At 45.5% G+C, this 27,558-nt stretch overlaps 1 protein-coding gene across 1 annotated transcript in view; it reads right to left on the bottom strand.

Moving 5' to 3' along the window:
• The window catches only part of LOC129810801 (pituitary adenylate cyclase-activating polypeptide type I receptor-like), a 53,102-nt gene extending 34,346 nt beyond the window's left edge, over positions 1-18,756 (bottom strand). The window contains exons 1-2 of the mRNA XM_055861696.1: positions 18,344-18,756; positions 8,704-8,868 (exon numbers count right to left, since the gene is read on the bottom strand). Of these exons, the coding sequence (XP_055717671.1) occupies positions 8,704-8,760 (57 nt within the window). The 5' untranslated portion in view covers positions 8,761-8,868; positions 18,344-18,756. The remainder of the gene's footprint in view (positions 1-8,703; positions 8,869-18,343) is intronic.
• Positions 18,757-27,558: the final 8,802 nt, after the last annotated feature.

Raw genomic sequence — 27,558 nt, 5'->3', positions numbered from 1 at the left:
AAACGGCTTCCCACAAAATCCTTGATCGTACAATATGCATATTATTATTATTATTGGATAGAAAACAGTCTATAGTTTCTATAGGAGTTGAAATTTTGTCTCTAAGTGGAACAGAGCCCATTCTACAGCAATTTCCCTGACATGGATTCAGATTTCAGAAATGTTGGCCACTGTTCTGAAGTCAGTTAAAAGGGCACTGATATTGCTATGACTATACGGACACTTCTTACGTCTTCCCCTGGATGCCTTTACGTGATGACGATTCCAATGGGGTCGATTGCGCGTTCACAGGCCCTATAAATCAAAAAACCCTGTAGCTAGCAAGTCTTTCCTTGCTGCGTAACGCGCGTGCTGGACACCGACCCGCTCCTGTTCCAAGCGTTAGTTTAGCCTGTTATATTTCTCCGGTCATCTTTTCACTCGTTATAGGAGTTACAAACATCATAAGGTAGTTAATTTAAAGCGTTTTATAGCAATTTATATCCGTTTAGTGCGATTTTGGGACATTTATTTTTGAAACGATGTGAATAGTTGGGCACGCTTTTCAGTTCATCCCGAACGCAGTTGGCATTTCCACATGGCAAGAGGACAGCTTTCCACCAAAAGACGTTTACTCCCAAGAAAGGATCCTTTGCCCAAGATACTGATGGAAGAACAGCTCAAGGTAGGACATTTTTATTATGATAAATCGTGTTTCTGTCGAAACATTTTAGTGGCTTAGGACGCCATGTTTTTTGACGTAGCTTCGCTTGGCGCAAACTGTATTGAAAAGTAAGGATAAATTAAAAAATGTAATTCCGCAATTGTATTAAGAATTAAATTGTCTATCAATCCCTGTCCACCCTATATTTTTTAGTCACGTTTATGAGTATTTATGTATAAGAGTAGATCACTGTCTAAGTGGCGCAAGGACATTTTCTGACCAACTGAGCTACATTTCACATTGTCTAACCATGATTTTGGTGGCTAAATATAAACATTTTCGATCAAACTGTATATGCATGTTGTAATGTGATGTTACAGGAGTGTCATCGGAAGAATTCTGAGAAGGTTAGTGAAAAAATTAATATCTTTTGGCGATGTTGACTTTTATCGCTCACTTTGGCTAGAATCAATGCTGGGCTGCTATGTGCTATGTGCTATGCTAATATAACGATTTATTGTGTTTTCGCTGTAAGACACTTAGAAAATCTGAAATATTGTCTGTATTCACAGGATCTGTGTCTTTCGATTCGTGTATGCTGTGTATTTTTACGAAATGTTTGATGATTAGTAAGTAGGTAAACACGTTGCTCTAAGTAGTTTTTCTATTCCATTTGTGACGGTGGGTGCAATTGTAACCTATGCCATCTACCTGAAATATGCACTTTTTTCTAACAAAACCTATCCCATACCATAAATATGTTATCAGACTGTCATCTAATGAGTTTTTTTGTTGGTTAGGGGCTATAAATATCTTAGTTTAGCCGAATTGGTGATGGCTACTGGTGTTGGTGGACAAATAAAAGATGGTGGATTATGCTAATGTGTTTTTAGGTAATAGATGTACATCTTTACATATTGTGTCTTCCCTGTAAAACATTTTAAAAATCGGACATGTTGACTGGATTCACAAGATCTGTGTCTTTCATTAGCTGTATTGGACTTTAATGTGTGAAAGTTAAATATTTAAAAAAAATATTTTTTTTGAATTTCGCGGCACTGGTTTTTCAGTGGGGGGGGGGGGGTGTGCCGCTAGCGCCACGCTGATCCTAGACAGGTTAAACTATCTCCAATTCAATGGAATTGCAACCCTCTGCATGCACAATGCCTTCTTCCATTACATGTACAGTGAAAAATGTATCTTATTTATCTGCTCATGGAATTGTATATATTTTTTTTTTACTCTGTTTTTTTCTCATCTTTACAGGAAAATGCCACAGGCACTACCTGATGTGTGGAGACATTTCACTGCAGCTAATGTAGAAGGAAAAGCTGTGTACATGTGCAAATACTGTGCCAAATCATATGTGAAGAATGCAACAAAGATGCATAATCATCTGGCCAAGTGCATAAAGTTCACTCAGCGCTCACAACAAGCAACCTCTGACAAAAGTCCCTCTACTTCTATTCGAGGTGAAAATGATGAATCAGACACCTTATCGATAGCAACAGCTCATGGTTCTCCTGGAATCAGAAGTTGTTTGACTCAATGGAGGAACGTAGTCAGAGAAATGCTGATGAATGTCTTGCTCGAGCTGTGTATGCAACTGGTTCACCTCTGATGCTCACAGGCAATGTGTTTTGGAAGAGATTTCTGAACGTTCTTCACCCAGCATACACCCCTCCAACCAGCCAAGCTTTATCTACTCATTTGCTGGATATAGAGTTCAACAGAGTTCAAGTGAAGGTCAAGCAAATCATAGAGAAAGCAGACTGTATTGTAATCATCTCTGATGGGTGGTCGAATGTTCGTGGGCAAGGAATAATTAACTACATAATCTCCACCCCTCAACCAGTATTCTACAAGAGCACAGACACAAGGGACAACAGACACACCGGTCTCTACATTGCAGATGAGCTGAATGGAGTCATCAGTGACCCTGGACCACAGAAGGTATTTGCACTGGTGACAGACAATGCTGCGAACATGAAGGCTGCTTGGTCTAAAGTGGAGGAGTCCTACTCTCACATCACACACATTGGCTGTGCTGCTCATGCATTGAATCTGCTCCTCGAGGGACATCATGGCACTGAAAACAATGGATACACTCTACAAGGGAGCCAAGGATATGGTTAGGTATGTGAAGGGTCATCAAGTTATAGCAGCAATCTACCTCACCAAGAAAAGTGAGAAGAATAAGAGCACCACATTGAAGCTTCCCAGCAGCAACCATTGGGGTGGTGTTGCATTCATGTTTGACAGTCTCCTGAAGGGGAAGGAGTCTTTCTAAAAAATGGACATATCACAGTCTGCCGATATGGACAGCCCCATCAAAAGCATCCTCCTGGATGATGTATTTTGGGAGAGAGTGGTTAGCAGCCTGAAACTCCTGAAACCTATAGCAGTATCCCTTGCACGGATTGAGGGAGACAAAACCATCATGTCTGATGTTCAGATTCTGATTGCAGATGTAAGAGAAGACATCTGTACTGCCCTGCCCACTTCACTGTTGCTCCAAGCAGAGGAAACTGCAGTTCTGAAATACATCAAAAAGCGTGAAGAGTTCTGCTTGAAGCCCATACACGCCACAGCGTACATGTTGGACCCCAAGTATGCTGGCAAGAGCATCCTGTCTGGTGCATAGAGCAACAAGGCCTATGGTGTCATCACTACCGTGTCTCGCCACCTTGGCCTGGATGAGGGCAAGGTTCTTGGCAGTCTGGCGAAGTACACTTCCAAGCAATGGCTTTGGGATGGAGATGCAATAAGGCAGTCGTGCCAACATGTATCATCAGCCAACTGGTGGAAGGGACTTTGTGGATCTGAGGCTCTTTTCCTGTTGCATCCATCATCCTCCAAATCCCACCAACATCAGCAGCCTCAGAGGGCAACTGGTCCTTGTTTGGGAACACACACCAAAGCACGCAACAGGCTGCCCAATACAAGAGTTGAATTGGTGGCCATCCGGGCAAATTTGAGTCCTTTTGAGCCTGACAATGAGCCATCCTCAACAAGGTTGGAAAGTGAGGCCTCAGAGTCTGATGTTCAAGAGGTGGACATTGAGGAGGTCCAGGGAGAAGACATGGAAGCCTGAGAGGAAGACAACCAAAGCTTTAGTTTCTAGACTATCATTTTACAGATCTACTGTATGTTGAAAACATTTTTGGGAGATCATTCAATATTCCCTTTCTTTTGTTATTCAGTGAAATCATTCCATGTGAAGAATCAACTCATTTAATTAAAGTTCAATTTGTAACTAAATTGTTTTTAAAAATTTATATTGGAAGGATTTAATCATTTGCAATTATGTCTACTTAAGATAAGATAAAAGGTTTATGTTTCTGTCTCCATATGATATGGTAAATATATCCAATACAAAAAACATCTACATTTACATTAATTCCCCTATATTCCCGTTAATTCCCATATTTTCCCACGGAAAGTTTCCACCTCCTTATATTCCCCAAAATGTTCAACCCTAGTTACAAGTTTATCATCTTTCAAAGCAGAATTACTTTCCCATTGTTCCTCAACAGCAGTGTATGATAGTCCAATTTATAGCTCTGAGTCTCTACTTTCATCCAATGTAAAAATTTTTTTTAAAAATGTGCTACTTGCTACTCAAATTTTGCTACTTAAGACTGAATTGAGGTGGTCGGTCACATATCTGCCAGTGTGTCTGGTCTCTTGCGCTGTGTCCTCTCGCGCCTGCCTTTGTCAGGGTGATTTAAACGATCCCAGAGCAACCTTAACTGATCCAGAAAGTGTGCCGCCCTCCCACTGCATGGTTTGATAAGCTCATCATCGGCTAATTGGCCTGGATCAAGACTCGATCTCATCATCATCCTTATGTAGCGTATTGGCGTAGCGTTTCACTGTATTATCACGACACTATTAGACCATGGCTGTGTCCGCACACATTGTATTATCATGCCAGTCAATACAGATGGCGTATCTTAATTTGATCATCTTGTTATCACAGCAGGAAATGCAAACGTGTAATGTGTTCAAGGTTTAAAAAGGCTTCTAAAAAGATTGTAATTTCCACTTTAATGTTTCAGACTTGATTTCCTATCGAAAAATGTATTTTTATTTATTTAACTAGGCAAGTCGGTTAAGAACAAATTCTTATTTACAATGACGGCCTACCCTGGCCAAACCCTAACCTGGACGACGCTGTGCCAGTTGTGCGCCACCCTATGGGACTCCCAATCACGGCCAGTTGTGATACAGCCTGGAATTGAACCAGGGTCTGCAGTGATGCCTCTAGCACTGAGATGCAGTGCCTTAGAGCGCTGCACCACCCAGGAGCTCAGTATCAACCCCTACAAAAACTGTTCATTAATTATAATCCACATAACAATTCACATTTCCTGATCCTGAAGGATCATTCTCCTGCTGTGTGAAACTGGCTCACATTAAGATATGGCATCTGTAGTTGTTACACCAGGTGACAATGCAGCCACATTGTAGAGGTGGAGAATCAGTAATGCATCACTGGGGCCTAATCATAGGCCATTACAATATGATGGAAGGATTATTCCACAGCCACAATTAGAGGTGGGGAATCACTAACGCATTACTAGGGCCTAATCTTAGGCCATTACAATATGATGGAAGGATTATTCCATAGCAACATGTTATCAAATGTATTTGCGCCATAATGGTTCTACCTCATCTGCTGATATGAATGAGTGAGATGACATCAGTTCGCCAAGATTAGTCTACTAATGTAGACCTATCCACAAGTTCAGTATATTTGTCCTTAGTGTAAAAAAATAAAAGCATATACACAAATGTTATACTGTTTCAGGAAAATCACCCACACACACACACAGTTCTGCTTTAGTCCATTGATCACGCGGAAAATGAATTGAAAGTATTTCTGATTGATAAAAATGATCATTCTTAATGCGATAAATTGTGTGGAAGTGATGACGCACAAACACACACACGCACGCACGCACGCACACACACACATGCACGCACACACACACACACACACACATTATACACAGTATACACAGTATACACAGTATACACAGAAACACTGACAGAATACACTTTAGTGGAGATGTATCATCGGTGCTAATTAGTATGGTGTTGCTAAGCAGCAGGTAGTCAGGCAGAGCGTAGTGGAGTGGAGACAGAGAATGAGAGGATAGCACCACACGACAGGAGAGCGAATGGATGCATGTGCGCGAATGTGTGGCCTTTGTTATATGAGTTATGCTTCATAAACATGAGTTAGTCATGTTTATTGATGAGGGCCATGTCATCCTCCGAATCTGTAACCCAAGAAGGATTAGAGGCCTGATTTGCATTATAAACAGACCCTCTGATTCACCTCATCGCTCTATTCATCCCACTCTCTTTCCTCATCTCTCCTCGTCTCTGAATCACCCCATTTGTACCTCCATCCTTATCTCTTTCTAAATCACTGCTATTCTCCATCCATCTCTCTCTGTCTAACACACACACAAGGGGTATGGAAGGAGAAGAGATGGGTCAGGGAGCAGAGGAGATAGGAGAGGGGTGAGGGAGGAGAGGAGAGCAGAAGAGAAAAGAGAGGAGAGGAGAGGGAGGAGAGGGGTAAGGGAGGAGAGGAGACAGGAAAGGGATGAGGGAGGAGAGGAGAAACAAAAGAAGAAAAGAAGAAGCGTGAGGGAGGAGAGGAGAAAGGAGAGGAGAAAGGAGAGGGGTGAGGGAGGAGAGGAGAAAGGAGAGGGGTGAGGGAGGAGAGGAGAAAGGAGAGGGGTGAGGGAGGAGAGGAGAAAGGAGAGGGGTGAAGTTGGAGAGGAGAAAGGAGAGGAGTGGGGGAGGAGAGGAGAAAGGAGAGGGGTGAGGGAGGAGAGGAGAAAGGAGAGGGGTGAGGGAGGAGAGGAGAAGGGAGAGGGGTGAGGGAGGAGAGGAGAAAGGAGAGGGGTGAGGGAGGAGAGGAGAAAGGAGAGGGTGAAGTTGGAGAGGAGAAAGGAGAGGAGTGGGGGAGGAGAGGAGAGGAGAGGAGAAAGGAGAGGAGGAATATATGAGAATGAGACACACTACAATATACTACACAGGTCATCCTGACATAAATCTGAGGGTAAACATAGTCTTCTCTGGTGCCAAAGACCAGACCAGAGAGGTGAAGAGACTGACAATAACTAAGGTCTTTGTGTGCGTATAGTATGCACGTATAAAATTGCCACAGTGACATTGTGAGGTTGAAATAACAAACAGTAAATCCACTCAGCTAAACCAACGTCCATGGAAACTTTACCTGCGTTATGACATGTTTAACATCTCTTCTGTAGCCAACCATCACCATCCCCACTGTTAAACAAACAAGGACGGGCTGAATGCTTTCACAGTAATGTCTCGCTCCACTCTCCCTCTTTCATATCTCTCTCTCTCTCTCTCTCTCTCTCTCTCTCTCTCTCTCTCTCTCTCTCTCTCTCTCTCTCTCTCTCTCTCTCTCTCTCTCTCTCTCTCTCTCTCTCTCTCTCTCTCTCTCTCTCTCTCTCTCTCTCTCTCTCTCTCTCTCTCTCTCACTCTCCCTCTTTCATCAATCTCTCTCACTCTCCCTCTTTCATCAATCTCTCTCTCTCTCTCTCTTTCTCTCACTCTCCCTCTTTCATCAATCTCTCTCTCTCTCACTGTCGCTTTCTCTGTGTCTCTGCCATCTCGCCTCACTCTCATCTCGCTTCTCACTGTCTCGCTTTCTCTGTGTCTTCTCTGCCCATCTCTCTCTCTCACTGTCGCTTTCTCTGTGTCTTCTCTGCCCATCTCTCTCTCTCACTGTCGCTTTCTCTGTGTCTTCTCTGCCCATCTCTCTCTCTCACTGTCGCTTTCTCTGTGTCTTCTCTGCCCATCTCTCTCTCTCACTGTCGCTTTCTCTGTGTCTTCTCTGCCCATCTCTCTCTCTCTCACTTTCTCTGTGTCTTCTCTGCCCATCTCTCTTTCTCTCTCTCACTTTCTCTGTGTCTCCTCTGCCCATCTCTCTCTCTCTCTCTCTCTCTCTCTCTCTCTCTCTCTCACTTTCTCTGTGTCTTCTCTGCCCATCTCTCTCTCTCTCTCACTTTCTCTGTGTCTTCTCTGCCCATCTCTCTCTCTCTCTCTCTCTCACTTTCTCTGTGTCTTCTCTGCCCATCTCTCTCTCTCTCTCTCACTTTCTCTGTGTCTTCTCTGCCCATCTCTCTCTCTCTCTCTCACTTTCTCTGTGTCTTCTCTGCCCATCTCTCTCTCTCTCTCTCTCTCTCTCACTTTCTCTGTGTCTTCTCTGCCCATCTCTCTCTCTCTCTCTCTCTCTCTCTCACTTTCTCTGTGTCTTCTCTGCCCATCTCTCTCTCTCTCTCTCTCTCTCTCTCACTTTCTCTGTGTCTTCTCTGCCCATCTCTCTCTCTCTCTCTCTCTCTCTCTCTCTCTCTCTCTCTCTCTCTCTCTCTCTCTCTCTCTCTCTCTCGCTCTCTCTCTCTCTCTCTCTCTCCTCTCTCTCTCTCTCTCTCTCTCTCTCTCTCTCTCTCTCTCTCTCTCTCTCTCTCTCTCTCTCTCTCTCTCTCTCTCTCTCTCTCTCTCTCTCTCTCTCTCTCTCTCTCTCTCTCTCTCTCCTCTCTCTCTCTCTCTCTCTCTCTCTCTCTCTGTGTCTTCTCTGCCCATCTCTCTGTGTCTTCTCTGCCCATCTCTCTGTGTCTTCTCTGCCCATCTCTCTCTCTCTCTCTCTCTCTCTCTCTCTCTCTGTGTCTTCTCTGCCCATCTCTCTGTGTCTTCTCTGCCCATCTCTCTGTGTCTTCTCTGCCCATCTCTCTCTCTCTCTCTCTCTGTCTTCTCTGCCCATCTCTCTCTGTCTTCTCTGCCCATCTCTCTGTGTCTTCTCTGCCCATCTCTCTGTGTCTTCTCTGCCCATCTCTCTGTGTCTTCTCTGCCCATCTCTCTCTCTCTCTCTCTCTCTCTCTCTCTCTCTCGCTAAAAAAACCTTTGTCATTCAATCACAAACACACAGTAACTGTAAGTGACATTGCAACAGTTCATCTCCCCATGGCTTTGCTAGCCATAAATAATGTCTGGCCAGGCCAACAGCTTACCAAGGGCAGCAGGAGGAGGAGGAGGGCCAGGAGGGGGGTGCTCATAGCGGCAGACATTTTGTTTTCCTCAGGAGCTCCAATTGTCCAATCAGATGTGGAGGTGAGCTCTTGAGGATGCACAGACAGACAAGGATGCTGGTCAGCTTTCTGGCCTCAGCTTGGGATCTGGAAATAGACACAGAGAAACAGGAGATGGTAGGCTACTGTTTATACACGTCTACAGAATAAAGTAGGAAATGTGTGATGTAAATGTTATTTCTCAGTGTACATTTAGAGCAGAAACACACACCACAGACCTATACTTTTATATCTAGATATCTGTTTGACTGTGGGGTAACACAGGACAGTAAACACAAAAACACACATGCTACACTCTGCTGATTAGAAATACAAGTCACAACATGAATCTCCATTCACAACAACCCAAGTCTGCCACAGAGGTACAGTATGTAAGCTACTATACTACTGTCTTGAATTACACAAACGTTTACATGGTGACTGCTCAAGCACAATCACCATTGATTTAGTTCCAAGGAATGAGTACATCAAACCACAAAGACACTGATGGTATCTCACTCAATAACAAAAGGGGGGTGCGTGTGTGTGTGTGTGTGTGTGTGTGTGTGTGTGTGTGTGTGTGTGTGTGTGTGTGTGTGTGTGTGTGTGTGCGTGCTACGGACAGAAGACACAAAGGCACAAACACTTCTTTACACAGACTCACACCCTCTCCTTTCTTCTCTCTAGAGTACCTCTAGAACCACAGGCCCTGTTATGTAACCGTCTCTGATTGGCTAAAGGAAGAGAGGCAGGAACAGCAGACATAATGGGTATTGAAGAGAGGAGGGGGATCAATAGCTTTCCACTTTCTCAAACACAGCACAGCTTTTCCTCTCAGCCTTTCTTATACAGTACAGCCTTCCTTCTCCCCTCAAATAGCTTCCTTTTTTCACACATATCACTTCTTATACCCTCATAAAGACCGAGAGTGGGCAGGGTGAAGACTTATCTCTGAGGTAGAGTGAAAATACTCATAGAGGGGGAGATAGGGAGAGAGAGATATGATTCCCTTCACATATCCACAGAGAGAGATGCCTCTCTCTTCTCTTATAAAGAGAATGAAGCCACTTTCAAGGAGTGGAACTCTAACCCGGAAGCTTATAAGAAATCCCGCTATGCTCTCTGACGAACCATCAAACAGGCAAAGCGTCAATACAGGACTAAGATTGAATCGTACCACACCGGCTCCTACGCTCGTCGGATGTGGCAGAGCTTGAAAACTATTACAGACTACAAAGGGAAACACAGCCGAGAGCTGCTCAGTGACACGAGCCTACCAGACGAGCTAAATAACTTCTATGCTCGCTTCGAGGCAAGACCTTTAAACAGGTCAACATTCACAAGGCCCCAGGGCCAGACGGATTACCAGGACGTGTACTCCGAGAATGCGCTGACCAACTGGCAAGTGTCTTCACTGACATTTTCAACCTGTCCATGACTGAGTCTGTAATACCAATATGTTTCAAGCAGACCACTATAGTCCCTGTGTCCAAGAACACTAAGGTAACCTGCCTATTACTACTGACCCCTAGCACTCATGTATGTAGCCATGAAGTGCTATGAAAGGCTGGTCATTGATCTCATCAACATCATTATCCCAGAAAACCTAGACCCACTCCAATTTCCATACCGCCCCAACAGATCCACAGATGATGCAATCACTATTGCACTCAACACTGCCTTTTCCCACCTGGACTACAGGAACACCTATGTGAGAATGTTATTCATTGACTACAGCTCAGCGTTTAACACCATAATGCCATCAAAGCTCATCACTAAGCTAAGGACCCTGGGACTAAACACCTCCCTCTGCTACTGGATACTGGACTTCCTGACGGGCCGCCCCCAAGTGGTAAGGGTAGGTAAGAACACATCCGCCACGCTGATCCTCAACACGGGGCCCCTTCAGGGGTGCGTGCTCAGTCCCCTCCTGTACTCCCTGTTCACTCATGAATGCATGGCCAGGCATGACTCCAACACCATCATCAAGTTTGCCGATGACACAACAGTGGTAGGCCTGATCACCAACAACTATGAGACAGCCTATAGGGAGGAGGTCAGAGACCTGGCCATATGGTGCCAGGACAACAACCTCTCCCTCAATATGATCTCAAGGAGATGATTGTGGACTACAGGAAAGGCTGCAGTGGAGCAGGTTGAGAGCTTCAAGTTCCTTGGTGTGTCCACATCACCAACAAACTAGTGTAACGGATGTGAAATGGCTAGCTAGTTAGCGGTGGTCCGCGCTAATAGCGTTTCAATCGGTTACGTCACGCGCTTTGAGACCCTGAAGTAGTGGTTCCCCTTGTACTGCAAGGGCCGCGGCTTTTGTGGAGCGATGGGTAACGACGCTTCGTGGGTGACTGTTGTTGATGTGTGCAGAAGGTCCCTGGTTCACGCCCGGGACGAGGGGACGGTCTAAAGTTATACTGTTACACTAGCATGGTCCAAACACACTAAGACAGACGTGAACAGGGCACAACAATGCCTATTCCCCCTCAGGAGACTGAAAAGATTTGGCATAGGTTGTAACGGCTTTCTTCCATAGGTGAAGGAGAGGACCAAAGTGCAGCGCGGCTAGTGTTCAACATGTTTAATAAAAGAACAAGTGAAACACTACAAACAACAAACAAAATAACAAACCGTGAAAACCGAGACAGTCCTATCTGGTGCAGAACAAACACAGAGACAGGAAACAAACACCCACAAAATCCCAACACAAAACAAGCCTCCTATATATGAGTCTCAATCAGAGACAACGACTACCATCTGCCTCTGATTGAGAACCCACACTAGGCTGACATAGAAACAGACAAACTAGACACACAACATAGAATTCCCACCCAGCTCACGCCCTGACCAACTAAACACATACAAAACAACAGAAAACAGGTCAGGAACGTGACATATGTCCTCAGATCCTATGGCAACTGCTCGGCCTCTGACCGCAAGGCACTACAGAGGGTAGTCCGTACAGGCCCAGTACATCACTGGGGCAAAGCTTCCTGCCATCCAGGACCTCCATACCAGGCGATATCAGAGGAAGGCCCTAAAAATTGTCAAAGACTCCACGGGAAGCGGTACCGGAGAGCCAAGTCTAGGTCCAAGAGGCTTCTAAACAGCTTCTACCCCCAAGTCAAAAACAGCTAATCAAAGGGCTACCCAGACCCCTCTTTTACGCTGCTGCTACTCTCTGTTTATTATCTATGCATAGTCACTTTTATTCTACCTACATGTACATATTACCTCAATTACCTCGACTAACCGGTGCCCCCGCACATTGACTCTGTACCTGTATCCCCTGTATATATTATTTATTACTTTTACTTTCAAATTATTATTATTATTTTTCTTAAAACTTCTTAAAGCATTTTTAGTTAAGGGGTTGTAATTAAGCATTTCACTGTAAGGTCTACACATGTTGTATTCGGCGCATGTGACAAATGACATTTGATTTGATTTGAAGCTCTGAAAAGAAAACACACACACAAAGAAACGGACACACACACGCGCCCCTACACACTATGTTGGCGGGGGGATGAAAACAGACAAAGAGCTGCGTTCCCATGCAAGATGCTTTCGTGTGTGTACACACTGTGCTCCCTTTGATGTGACCCTAGACTCCACGTCAGTTGGGAGAATGATGGAGAATATATTTAACTTCAGAGGATATCTGTCCTCCATATATTCTTTCCTTCTCCAGGAATGGTATTAGTGTGTTTTAATACAGGATAATGCCCGGACCAATCCTTGAGTTAGTCACTGAAGTCTGCCGCTCTATATTTAGACATAGGATTTATGAACGAAATTAACATACACAGACGTATTTCACTCTTCATTATTAATGGGGAGAGAGAGAGAGAGAGAGCGGGCGAGAGAAAGAGAGAGGGATAAAGAACAAGAAGGAGAGAGATGAGAGAGAGAGAGGATAGAGAACAAGGAGTGAGCGAGAGAGCAGAGAGAGAGAAAGAGAGAGAGGGGGATAGAGAACAAGAAGGAGAGAGAGAGGGGGAGAGAAGAGGGTGGAGAGAGAAATAAGTAAAGAAATGGAGAGAATCAGATAGACAGAGTAAGAGGGGAAAGAAAGAGAGAATGTTCAGACAGAAGGCTCTTCATCAAAATCAAAGCTGCCCTGGTTTCTTGCTCCCATTCTGTCTTTATTTCCCATAAGGCACCGGTTAACTGTATGCATATAGTACAGGCTAAAGCAGCATTTTCCAACCCAAAGTGTGCACATTTTGTTTTTAATTAAGTTAATGCTATTTAGTTGTTGCTATTAGGGCTGGGCGGTATACCGTATTTTACTATATACCGGTATTTATCCACAGACTGGTTTGGGTTTTTACTTTACCTTCTATAACGATATTTGAATGTTTGGTTTGTTAAATGTGATACGCCGTCAAACGGGTGACGATTTCACAAAAGCACATTCGCAAAAAATGAACAATCATTGCACAAATGTACCTAACCATAAACATGAATGCCTTCCTTAAAATCAATACACAGAAGTATATGTTTTTAAATCTGCATATTTAGTTAAAAGAAATTCATGTTAGCAGGCAATATTAACTAGGGAAATTGTGTCACTTCTCTTGCGGTATATGCAGCAGTTTGGGCCGCCTGGTTCGTTGCGAACTGTGTGAAGACCATTTCTTCCTAACAAAGACCGTAATTAATTTGCCAGAATTTTACATAATTATGACATAACATTGAAGGTTGTACAATGTAACAGCAATATTTAGACTTAGGGTTGCCACCCGTTGGCTGAAATACGGAACGGTTCCGTATCTCACTGAAAGAATAAACGTTTTGTTTTTTAAATGATAGTTTCCGGATTTGACCATATTAATGACCAAAGGCTCGTATTTCTATGTGTTTATTATAATTTAGTCTGATTTGATATTTGATAGAGCAGTCTGACTGAGCTGCAGCAGGCTGCAGCAGGCTCGTAAGCATTCATTCAAACAGCACTTTACTGCGTTTGCCAGCAGCTCTTAGCAATGCTTGAAGCATTGCGCTGTTTATGACTTCCAGCCTATGAACTCCCGAGATTAGGCTGGCAATACTAAAGTGCCTATAAGAACATCCAATAGTCAAAGGTATATGAAATACAAATGGTATAGAGAGAAATAGTCAACACATCATAATTCCTATAATAACTACATCCTAAAACTTCTTAACTGGGAATATTGAAGAATCATGTTAAAAGGAACCACCAGCTTTCATATGTTCTCATGTTCTGAGCAAGGAACTTAAACATTAGCTTTTTTACATGACACACTTTTACTTTCTTCTCCAACACTGTTTTGCATTATTTAAACCAAACTGAACATGTTTTATAATTTATTTGAGAATAAATTGATTTTATTTATGTATTATAATAAGTTAAAATAAAAGTGTTCATTGTTCATTCAGTATTGTTGTAATTGTCATTATTACAAATATATATTTAACAATCGGCAGATTAATCAGTATCGGCTTTTTTGGGTCCTCCAATAATCGGTATCGGCATTGAAAAATCATAATCGGTCGACCTCCAACAAAATACCGTCAAAATTTTGAAAAATAGCATGATATGATTTTTATATCGCCCAGCCCTAGTTGCTATCTAAGAACAGTATACGTAAGTAACAGTCCTGATATGTCCGTCCTCCCTTGAGAGAGGTGAGTGCAGCATTCTGTCATCTGTATCTGTATGGTGCTGTTGATATATTATACAGTGCACACCTCTCTCAGTTTATACTAGCAGCTTTGTCACTACTGACCTCTCCTTCCTCCCAGTGGTTCACACTCTACTCCCAGGACACTGACTGCTACTAATACTGATAGTGGTCCTCTACTATACACAGCATCCTGGATCAGTACAGTGAGGTGGATCACACAGACCTAGAGCACTGACTAAACAAGTGTTTCAGTGTTTCAGGTCAGGTAACTCAGAGGTCAGAGTGCAACAGAGTGTTTACGGGGCTGTTGCCGTGCATGCCGTGAGATCATGTTATCGTCTCGCCATGGTGCCCGCTGGCTACACAGTTACACGTCGCGTTAGAGCACTTTCACGGCTGAGGTCATCAATGTCGACACTCACAACTCAGCCCTGCTCCTTTAGTTGTGTCATACGTACTCCACCATAGATAACTCCTGCCTTACATCCCTCTTCCCCTCCTCCTCACTCCCTCCCTCCATCCCCCTATCTCTGCCCTTACACCTTTTAAGTTTATCCCCCTCTCTCTTCACAGACACCGCCTCCTCCCTCCATACCCCTCTCTCTTCACAGACACCTCCTCCTATCTCCACCCCCCTCTCTCTTCCCCTACCTCCCTCCATCCCCCCTTTCTTCCCCTACCTCCCTCCATCCCCCTTTCCCTCTCTCTTCCCCTACCTCTCCGTTCCTCCTTTCCCTTTCTCTTCCTCTATCTCCCTCCATCCCCCCTTTCCCTCCCTCTTCCTCTGCAGCTACTACCCCCCAGTACATACCTCTCACTCCCTCTACACCTCTTCCTCCCTCCATCCCTCTATCTTCCCTCTCCCTCTTCCCTGCTCTCACTGACTGTCACACTACATTAACCAATGAGTTTCAGATGAGTGAGTAGTGTCTCCGACCCTGGCGTGGTCTGGCTGCTCTCTACAGTATGTGGTGAAATGAAAACATCACTGAGAGGTAGGAGAGTTCTGGGCCTGTGTCCATGAAGCCTCTCAGACTAGGAGTGCTGATCTAGGATCAGGTCCGCCTTGTCTATGCAATTGTATTGATTGTGATCTAAAAGTCAAAACTGATCCTAGATCCGCACTCCTACTCTGTGATGATTTATGAATCCCGTCCCAGTACTAAGTAGCTGCTATATGGTAAACTGCGAGGGGAGGGATGTGCATTGTGCACTGCGTAGTAGAGCACCATACTGTAGGACTAAGTGCAAATTAAAACATCACTTCTTTGTATTGTGGTTGTGGCACCACATCAACATGAAGAACAAGGAGTCCCTTTATTTAACTAAGTAGCATAAAGATGCTCAGTCTGTTTGACGTTGTCTTTAGTGTAGTGCTGCTGAGCTGTAACTGGGTCCCATGCCTAATGTCCTTTCCTCCTCCTCTGGGCTCGGGGTTCTGCTACACTGGCCTGGCAGCACTGTTAAATGGGCTGTTTAAATCTTTAACTATTATTACTCATTCACTCCTCCTTTTGAGTGAGACTGCAGCCATATTGTTTGTATACACAGATTGGCAAATACTGCCAATACTGTGTTTGACCATTATCAAGGAGCAAAGAAAACTACCCATCCCCCAAAACACACACAATTTACATGAATACAGTTTAAACACACACACACATTTCAGGCAGATCACTCAAGAGTGACTTTGAAATTGGACATCTATCCATGTTCACAGGACATCGGGAAATGTCTTTATAAACGGCCACTAGGGGCAACAGTGAGCGCTATTACCATCAAGTAGGATTGGGTTTTGCTAGGGCCTAACCATTCGAAATTATGTTTTGGAGAAACAGACCAATACTGAGCAGGAGTTAACCAAGGGTGTCAAAAACACTTCGAAATTTGACGTTTGGAGAAACATGGGTAAACGGCCTAATTCTGCAGTGAAAATGTGAGAGCTAGTTGCACATTCAGTACGCCTACGCATGTACATAATATTCAGTGGTTTGCTGCATATACTTTGTTTTGCAAATCAGCTGGTAGTTATTAAGATTAATCAATTTGATGGCACAGAGGCTTTGTAGAACCAACCATCAGACCAGCGTCCACAGAGGACATACGCACGCACACGCACGCACGCACGCACGCACGCACGCACGCACACACACACACACACACACACACACACACACACACACACACACACACACACACACACACACACATACACATACACACACACACACAGTATATTTACCAGGAGCAGGAGAAAAAGGGAAAGCTATATAGTATAAAGCTGCTAGCGTATATTCCCAGTCTTCTACAGTATAACCTTTGCTAACAGCAGGGAGGAGAGGAGAGAAGAGAAAGCTGGGAGAAGAGGAGAGAAGGGAGGAAAGAAGAGAAGGCAGGGAGGAGAGAAAATAGGAGAGAATGGAAGGGAGGAGAGAAAGGAGTGATTTCATTGATAGAATGACAGGTTGCAAGGTCACACAGCTGTTTCCTACAGGGTGTGGGCTTTCTGTATATACAGGAACAGGACCATATAGTGTATGTGCATCCTGTATAAAGAAGGCTTGGATTATACCATGGTCTTGTGTTTGAATCCATATTTTTTTATTAATGTATTGTGTGGAAACTAGGGAAAGATGTAAACATTGATCTCAGCAATTTGAGTTTTACACAGAAATAGCCATCTATAGAGCTTGCTATCCATATTATAGACATGCTGGGTTTTCTGTGGTTGGAAAAGGATTAGCATAGCAACAACCCAATAGCAAATCATATTAGCATGATAATCAATCATACAATTATGCTGGACTGCTGTGAGCCCTGGTGCACTGTGGACATTTTGGTATAGCCTAGGCAAAATGTCTTATACAAAGTATAAAATATACCCATGATACACATCCTGGATGGTTATATTTTTTTTGATAAAAATGACGCTAATTATTGGGAGGGGCAGTATTAACAATTGATACGAAGACAATAATGCTGTGGGCGTGGTGTGTTATAGCAGCTTACGTAGCTATAGACCAGACATATATAAATTATATATTATTACACGTATAAAACAGCAATTGTGTTTTGTTAAAATGTTATGTTATTGTTGTCTTATAACAATAGCATTATATATAAAAAATTGGCTGCGTTTGAGAATAGCTGTAAAAAGCGGTAACAGAAAGGATGCTTGAAGAAGCTTTTCATAGTGTGGCCTTGCAATTACGACGGCAAACATAAATCAATACCCCTCTATTAAAACGTTCTTTATAAATGGCAATTAATTGAGTACATTGACAAAGAGATATGTTGTCAGATGACAGTGGCCCTGTAAATAAATACATAACTGCATTCTGAGTCTAACCTATAATTCAATTTATGGGGGAAAAAAACACCCAATTTACCCACACCATTGGAGGGTTCTTGATGCACAAGACAAGGGCAGTGTGTGTTGTTTCAATTTCAATCGGTTTAAATGTATTGTCTTCTATACATTATCTTTCCTCTTTCTCTCTATGGGCAAGCATCAACCTACCAGCGACTGTAAAGTATCCCTCTAAGCTCAACTCTCCCTCAACACATGCCGCAAGATGCCCGGTCCCCGCGAGGCGATGGTGAGGCGCGCTCGGATCATACTGATACACACACCGGCTGCGGTGCAGACTGCATACCGTTATTCGCTCTTGTTCACATGCGAAGCAAGGCATGGAAATCAATAAGGCTGCATGTTAAATAACATCAGAAATATCAATCTCATCTACACTGTTCTCTGAAATGTGCAGATAAACGCCGTAGTAACCGCAAAAGAGAAAGACAACCATTTGTCGTAGCCTATGCAAAACACTTTAGAGGAGATTGGTAGGCCATTACGTGATGATGAATAGGCAGACTAGTATTGCTTCAGAAGGAGCGGTTGGGTTGATAATAAATCTTACCATCTCAACGGTGATATCCATAAAACCACAGCACGATTTGAGTGAAATCTCCTTCTTGGTTTTTAGTGTTGGAGGGGAGAGGAGGAGAACCGCAACACCGCACGCTTTCGTGGTGCAAAGCAACTCCCTCAGGGCGCAGACGGTCGGCCAGGGAACTTGTGAGTTCAGTTAAGCAGGTTCTCCTCACTCGACACCATTTATGAGGGTATTCGCGTTGCAAGAGAGAGGGGCAAAGTTAGAGAATTGAAGATAATTGGAAAATTGTGTGTTCAACGCAGATCTGACTCCGTCTGTGACTCGAATCTCGGTTCGGGGAATTATGATTGTTGATATTTAATCATGCCATTCCACTGCCCTGCGGTTAACTGCGTGTGGTCACGTCGCTCGATCATGAAGTATGCGCTGCGCATTTCAACAAGCATGCCTCTCTCTCTCTCTCTCTCTCTCTCTCTCTCTCTCTCTCTCTCTCTCTCTCTCTCGTTCTCTCAACACTGAGACAATGCTTTACGTGCACTAACACCCCCACCGAACAGCTGTTTCAAGCCGAGCGTAGTTAGTGAAACCTAACTATCCACACACACTAACTACATAGTGAAACGATATGTTGTCACTTTGTTATGAGTGGTTCAACATGCACTGGATAAATGCTGCATATTTTGTCTCTGTATATAGTCTAATGTTTCAAATCCGTCTTTGTCAATTGATTGGAGGTAAAAGAACAACACAATACTGTCATCTCCATTGGCTGTCAGCCAAAATAGAAAGACACAGATGGACACCTGCCATTCGGCCGAGAATGACAAACACTTGGAGAAGAACACCATTAGATTGAATTTAGTTTGAACATGTTGAGTATCAACATTACACTTAATTTGGCTGCTTTCAATGCTTTCTACATATTGACAAATTTGATCACAGCAAAAAACCTTTTATTTGTCTTTCAATGCTTTGTCTTTATATATTGGTACAAAATTCGATCCAGCCGGGAACCCATTGCATAAGACTCATCCCCAGAGCCGTTGAAGATTAGCCAAACACTACTCACTTGCTCGTAAAATCCCATACACACAATATTTGAACAAAATTTTTGTAAATCTCCATCGATGGCCTTTCACTGGAATAATAATTGAAGTTTCAATTGTGATGACGCATGTACGGGGGAGGACAAGCAGGCAGGCCTTTAGAGAAGTGTATCTAAAAATATGCTCTCTCTCTCTCTGACTGACTGACTGACATCAACATTCTGTTTTTCTACCGGAGAAGAGAGGAACAAGGAAAACAAACCCAGAGCTCTCTTACTTTCTTTCTCAAGGTGGCAAAGAAATCTGATCCCTACATCGGCATGCCTCCTGGTCTGCCTGCCTCCTGGTCTGCCTGCCTCCCTCCCTCCTAGTCTGCCTGCCTCCTGGTCTGCCTGCCTCCCTCCCTCCTGGTCTGCCTGCCTCCTGGTCTGCCTGCCTCCCTCCCTCCTGGTCTGCCTGCCTCCTGGTCTGCCTGCCTCCCTCCCTCCTGGTCTGCCTGCCTCCTGGTCTGCCTGCCTCCCTCCCTCCTGGTCTGCCTGCCTCCTGGTCTGCCTACCTCCCTCCCTCCTGGTCTGCCTGCCTCCTGGTCTGCCTGCCTCCCTCCCTCCTGGTCTGCCTGCCTCCTGGTCTGCCTGCCTACCTCCCTCCTGGTCTGCCTGCCTCCTGGTCTGCCTGCCTACCTCCCTCCTGGTCTGCCTGCCTCCTGGTCTGCCTGCCTACCTCCCTCCCTCCTGGTCTTCCTGCCTACCTCCCTCCCTCCTGGTCTGCCTGCCTCCTGGTCTGCCTGACTGCCTCCCTCCCTCCTGGTCTGCCTGCCTCCTGGTCTGCCTGACTGCCTCCCTCCCTCCTGGTCTGCCTGCCTCCTGGTCTGCCTGCCTCCCTCCCTCCTGGTCTGCCTGCCTCCTGGTCTGCCTGCCTCCCTCCCTCCTGGTCTGCCTGCCTCCTGGTCTGCCTACCTCCCTCCCTCCTGGTCTGCCTGCCTCCTGGTCTGCCTGCCTCCCTCCCTCCTGGTCTGCCTGCCTCCTGGTCTGCCTGCCTACCTCCCTCCTGGTCTGCCTGCCTCCTGGTCTGCCTGCCTACCTCCCTCCTGGTCTGCCTGCCTCCTGGTCTGCCTGCCTACCTCCCTCCCTCCTGGTCTTCCTGCCTACCTCCCTCCCTCCTGGTCTGCCTGCCTCCTGGTCTGCCTGACTGCCTCCCTCCCTCCTGGTCTGCCTGCCTCCTGGTCTGCCTGACTGCCTCCCTCCCTCCTGGTCTGCCTGCCTCCTGGTCTGCCTGACTGCCTCCCTCCCTCCTGGTCTGCCTCCCTCCTGGTCTGACTGCCTCTTGGTCTGCCTGACTGCCTCCCTCCCTCCTGGTCTGCCTGCCTCCTGGTCTGCCTGACTGCCTCCCTCCCTCCTGGTCTGCCTGCCTCCTGGTCTGCCTCCCTCCCTCCTGGTCTGCCTGCCTCCTGGTCTGCCTGCCTCCCTCCCTCCTGGTCTGCCTGCCTCCTGGTCTGCCTGCCTACCTCCCTCCCTCCTAGTCTGCCTGCCTCCTGGTCTGCCTCCCTCCTGGTCTGCCTGCCTCCTGGTCTGCCTGCCTCCCTCCCTCCTGGTCTGCCTGCCTCCTGGTCTGCCTGCCTACCTCCCTCCCTCCTGGTCTGCCTGCCTCCTGGTCTGCCTGACTGCCTCCCTCCCTCCTGGTCTGCCTGCCTCCTGGTCTGCCTCCCTCCCTCCTGGTTTGCCTGTCTGCTGGTCTGCCTCCCTCCCTCCTGGTCTGCCTGCCTCCTGGTCTGACTGCCTGCCTCCCTCCCTCCTGGTCTGCCTGTCTGCTGGTCTGCCTCCCTGCCTCCCCCCCTCCTGGTCTGCCTGCCTCCTGGTCTGACTGTCTACCTCCCTCCCTCCTGGTCTGACTGCCTGCTGGTCTGCCTCCCTGCCTCCCTCCCTCCTGGTCTGACTGCCTGCTGGTCTACCTCCCTGCCTCCCTCCCTCCTGGTCTACCTGACTGCCTCCCTCCCTCCCTCCCTTCTGGTCTGCCTGTCTGCTGGTCTGCCTCCCTGCCTCCCTCCCTCCTGGTCTGACTGCCTGCTGGTCTGCCTGACTGCCTCCCTCCCTCCTGGTCTGTCTGCCTGCTGGTCTACCTCCCTGCCTCCCTCCCTCCTGGTCTACCTGACTGCCTCCCTCCCTTCTGGTCTGCCTGTCTGCTGGTCTGCCTCCCTCCCTCCCTCCCTCCTGGTCTGACTGCCTGCTGGTCTGCCTCCCTGCCTCCCCCCTCCTGGTCTGACTGCCTGCTGGTCTGCCTCCCTGCCTCCCTCACCCCTGGTCTGACTGCCTGCTGGTCTACCTCCCTCCCTGCCTCCCTCCCTCCTGGTCTGACTGCCTGCTGGTCTAACTCCCTGCCTCCTTCCTGGTCTGCCTGTCTGCTGGTCTGCCTCCCTCCCTCCTGGTCTGCCTGTCTGCTGGTCTGCCTCCCTCCCTCCCTCCTGGTCTGACTGCCTGCTGGTCTGCCTGACTGCCTCCCTCCCTCCTGGTCTGTCTGCCTGCTGGTCTACCTCCCTGCCTCCCTCCCTCCTGGTCTACCTGACTGCCTGCTGGTCTACCTCCCTGCCTCCCTCCCTCCTGGTCTGACTGCCTGCTGGTCTACCTCCCTGCCTCCCTCCCTCCTGGTCTACCTGACTGCCTCCCTGCCTCCCTCCCTCCCTTCTGGTCTGCTTGGGGAAAAACAGATATCAGATATGAAAGACAAGAGTTATGAGAGCAGGTGGTTGAGAAAGGTTCCAGTATGAGCAACATAATAGCAGTAATAACATTAATAAAGGCACTCATGGATACCAGTTTGGGTTGTCTTTCCCATAATCTCACTACTTGTAACTTCGTCTAAGTCATCCATCACGATAGAGTTATTCTGTATTTCACAGCCATTTTGAGCTTGATGGATTTCTCTGTAACTACAAATGGGAAGTGGGAGCAATGTGGAGTAGTCAATAACACACTTATAACACACAGAACTACTCACTCACACACACCCACATACCAACACTTTCTCTCAATTCATATCTCTCTCTTTCTCTCTCTCTCTCTCTCTCTCTTTCCTTATCTCGTTCCCTCTCTCCGTCCTGCTGTCTTCAGGCCTGGCCTCCCACACAGTAGAAGCGGTGACTCAGGCACCTCCAGCATGCTTTAATGTGATTCCTCTCTGATATGAAGAGAGAATGGGAGGGGGGAGAGAGAGATAAAGAGAGAGAGAGAGAGAGAGAGAGAGAGAGAGAGAGAGAGAGAGAGAGAGAGAGAGAGAGAGAGAGAGAGAGAGAGAGAGAGAGAGAGAGAGAGAGAGAGAGAGAGAGAGAGAGAGTAGTGTTCTATGCGTTCGCTTTGGCAATGTACGTGGTAACACTTTCCATGCCAATAACGCCTTTTGAATTTGAGAGAGTGAGAGCGATCAGGCAGAAGCAAGCAGCTCAGCTCAGAGATCCACTGCTCTCGGTGGAGACATTACGAGCTAGGTGCTAGGGTGTAAGAGCTAGGGACTAGGGTGTGGAAGCTAGGGGCTGTGGTTTTTCTGGGGCCTAGGGTGCGGAAGCTAAGGTCTGGGGGATAGGTTGTGGAAGCTAGGGGCTGTGGTCTTTCTGGGGGCTGGGATGTGAGGGCTGGAGGCTGCCTGGAGATTTCCACTGGCATCATCTGGCTCAGCATCTTCATAAAAACACCAATACAGAGCTCCATGTGACCTACGACCTCTCTCCTTGCCTCACTGACTGATGCACTCATGCACTCACTCATCCAGATTAAAGTTTAAATTAATATGATCGTGACCACCGTTTTTCTTTTGGTGTATAGACCTGTATAGCCTCTCATATACCCAGGAACATATAGCTACACAATTCTGCCTTGATACAATTAAGTGCATCCCCTCCTGATTGTGGATGTAAGGCAGCAATCAGGAGACTTCCTGAGTGAATTGAAATGTGTTCATGCGTTTTTAGAGGTCCACTGCTGCGGTGACATCATCACTAATTTATCCTCTTTTTGGAGGGAAATGATATGCCACTGCTGTATGGTGTTACCATGGCAACTGGCCTGTTTCAATGTTTCGGGGTGCGGAGGGGGTGTGGAGGGGTGACAAGAGTAGGGGTAATTATGGATGCAGGGTCGGGAACGTGGGCTAGAGGGCAGTGGAGTCAGGATGTGTTTGTGAATGGGGGATGGGGAGATGGGTGGATGGAGGATGGAGGGATAGAGGGGCTATGAAAGAGGAGGAGATATGAAAGTCAGGAAGAAAGAAAAGAGAAAACTCTCCACACATGAATGGTTTCATAGTCAATCACAGTATCATGCCTTAGCCCCCCAGAGCAGGCAATACTGCCAAGCAACTACATCCATAACTACATCAGTATGTACTAGAAAGATAAATAATGCTGTTCTTTCAGAGAAATGTTGTAAATATATCATGTTACTCCAAAAACACTCATTCACGCACAGTATACACAGCTCATATTGAATGAAGTATACAAATGCACTCACACATACGGACATACACCTGTGGACGCACAGATGCACGGACGCACCCACAAAAGCATGCACAAGTGCTAGTGGTCCATGCACTTGCATGCATACACTAGAAACATCTGTGCACATACAAATCATGAACTGATACATCTTCTTGGAACATGAGCTGTGCTTCATGACGAAGGAAGAACAGTGATTACCACTCACAGTTTGGCAAGTATAGTCACATCACTGTTAATCAACCGAGAGACAACCCACTGTTACTGTTAAATCTACAAAGAAACTTACGCTTGTATCAACACTGGCTCTGAGCTCTGAACTCTGCCAAGGCACACATGTAGATTTAGAGACAGAGACATATTTGCCTTGTATCCGGTAGGAGCATCAGGGAGGCATCTAACCTAACAGCCATTTCATCTTATAGCCACAAGACTAAAACAGAACACACACAGTTACAGCTCAGGTCATCTCTTCTCTTCTTCGCTCTCTGCTCTCACCATTCATAAGTGGACTGCTGCTCCTATATTGTGTGCTAATCGTTCCTGACAGAGCCAATGTTCATTTGTGAAGGTTACCGATAGCGGATATACTTGGAGTTGAGGGGGTGAGGAAGAGGGGGGGGACTGGGGAGAGAGTGAGAGTGCCGGTAGAGTGAATGCCAGGGTGATGAATGCTAGCAGGGACGGACTGTGAATGTTAGATAATGTAAATATGACCCTTTTCTTTCTTTCTTTTTCTTTCTTTCTTTCTTTCTTTCTTTCTTTCTTTCTTTCTTTCTTTCTTTCTTTCTTTCTCCCCCTCTCTCACTCTCTATTCCTCTCAATCTCTATCTCTCACTCTCTCTCTCTACCACTGAGTCCTTGTGCTGCCGTGGCAATAACACAAATTGAAATCACCATGGCAACAGTTCTATCTGAACGCAAGGCTGTGGAAAAGAGCGAATGAAGGAGAAATGGAGAGAGATTGGAAGAGGGACAGGGAGATGGAGTGAGAGGTGGAGAGAGAGAGAAGAGAGAGATAGAAAGAGAGAGAAGAGAGAGACAAAGAAGAGAGAGAGAGCGAGAGAGAGAAGAGAGAGAGCGATATATATATATATATATATATAGAGAGAGAGAGAGAGCTCTCATAACACATCATGATTTATGAAGGTTTGGAAACTAACATTTGCAACATGTCCGTTTTTCACACACACTTAGTCCCAAATGGCACCCTGTTCCCTATATAGTGCCCTGCTTTTTACCAGGGCCCATTGTAGTGCACTAGGGAATAGGGTGCCATTTGGGACATATTTGGAGAGAAAGAGAAGGGCTGCTGAGACACAACATATGTTTTTCTTTGAGTGAATCTTTATTTTTTCTCTTTCGTCTCTTTTCTTTGCTCTACGTACCCTTTGCTTTACCAGTAAAACACGCCTCTGTCACCCTGATGTTCAAATCATTCTCCAGTTTCCATGGCAAAAATAATTATTTGTCCTAGTCAGTCTTATATTATTTACATGAAACGGCATTGCCTCTACAGTTGCAGAATTCTGGAATAGATGTTATCATGTTGATGGATGATTAACAGATGTTTGTTGAATTCTGAGTTGTACACATTTTTGCACAGATTTTTGCTCTTTTGGTTGATGAAAATGTCACTTGTTATCTTAGTAGACTTTAATCAAGTCTCAACGTTCTTCATGTTGTTGAAGTACACTCTTAGAAAATGTGCTATCTAGAACCTCAAAGTGTATGGCTGTCCCCATACGAGAACCCTTATGTTGTGTCTTTGGCTATGCCGGATTAAGTGATATGACATGCTATTCTATAAAATCCTTTCTCTGTAATTAATATTACCTGATTGAGCTAATCATGTAAATGTAATTAACTAGAAAGCCGGGGCACCACGAAAGAGTGTTTATAGAGCTGTTATCTTCTGAATAAACTCTGAAAGACATAGTAATATTTTACATCAATAGCAGTCAATATTAAACATCACCTTATTTCAGTCTCATCTGAAAGTTGTAAATTATTGGTTATCTTCACAAACCCTGGCTAACAAGTTGAATCAGCAATACAAAATTGAGTTTAATTATTTATTTACTAAATACCTAAATAATCACACAGAATTACATATACACAGAATGAATCATACCGTGATTACAAATTATGTCATAAAGGAAAACGTCCCTAGCGGACGGAACAGATATGACAGCTGGTTACACAAAGAAAAGTGGGTTGGGTTTGAGTGAAAGAGCGGGAAGACTGAGGAACAAAGGGAGAAGCTATCGTAAATACAGTATCTTATGCATTCTAAATTATCGCCCATTTGGAAAAGGAAAATGCAATAAATATTTACTCTGAGCTACGCTTCAAAGGTTGGTGGTAGATGGAAGGCCGTGTTGCCCAACAGAGTCCTTTGTCCTTTGAAGAGTGTCTCTGGTGGTGAACGGGATACGTTGTAGTGTCGTCGTTGTGTTGTAGATGGGATATTCTGTCCGTCCATTCCTAGCCCACGTTTGCAGCTGCTGTTGCTAACTCAACGGCTAGGAGGTATCACATCTGTAGCAAATAAGAGTTCAAAATTCATACCTTTCGCAACCAAAGCTCACGCTGAGGTTGGCTTCGTTCTCTAGTTACTATCTGAATCCTTCTGACATCGGACCGTCGTCCTAATGTACCCGGAACAAGAGGTTACATTTTCGTCAAGGGCTTATATAGTGGAGGGAGAGAAGGGTCTGTTTCATAGTTTATAACCCATGTCTCTTCACAGGGGCGTGCCACTGATTGAGCAGAGCTCTAATCTTATGAAAACCCAATTCTCTCATTTGGAAGCTAAAATTACATTTAATCTTTTCACAAATAGTTTCATTTAAATTGCACAACAATTCCATGTGAATGTGATAACTATAATGTGTAGACTTTCCTAGATACAGTTTATGTCGTCCTGTCATCAGTCATAATGTCTCAGATGACAACCGAACTGACATCATATTCATTAGGTACCAACGCATATTTTCAACTAGTCCTATTACCGAAATATGGTTCCTTTCCCTCCACTTGTTTGATGTTCCTAGACTCTCTATGTTTAACAAAGGCGATTCAGGAGTCCCTCAGTAGAGTCAGAGAGAGAGGGAAGGGAGAAAGGTATTTATGGGGGAGGTCATAAACCTTACCCACAGGCCAACGTCATGACACTTTGAAGAACCCATTTTGGTTCCAGAGTGAACCGTTTTGGGTTCGATGTAGAACCCAAAAGGGTTTTACCTGGAACCAAAAAGGGTTCTAGAAAAGGGTTTCCGTATGGGTTCTCCTATGGCACAACCCTAGAGACAACCTTTTTGGAGGGTTGGAGAGGAGATTAAGAAAATAGGAGATGAGGAGTTGAGGAGTTGAGGAGGAGAGGGATAGGGGGAGAGAGGAGGAGGTGAGGAGAAGAGGGAGAGAGGGAGAGAAGAGAAAATCCATAGTTGGTTTGACAAAGCATTTTCTACTGGATCATTTTGTTTTCCTCCTGACACCTAGAGGAGCCCTACCTCTCCCTTTGTCACCTCTCCAGCAGCGCTAGCAGTGTGAAGAGTGCTCCAATACGCTACAGTGTGCTTCAGCAACCCAACAAAAGACCTGGAAGCCATTATAGGAACTGAGACATTGTGAGAGTGTTGATCGGCATGTCTCCTCCCTTCTATCAATAGAGCACTGAGGATGAAGCAGAAAAAGTTCAGTGTCGTCTC

Source organism: Salvelinus fontinalis, chromosome 14 (assembly GCF_029448725.1).
Source record: "Salvelinus fontinalis isolate EN_2023a chromosome 14, ASM2944872v1, whole genome shotgun sequence".
Lineage (NCBI taxonomy): Eukaryota > Metazoa > Chordata > Actinopteri > Salmoniformes > Salmonidae > Salvelinus > Salvelinus fontinalis.
This window is presented reverse-complemented; position numbering and strand designations above follow the sequence as displayed.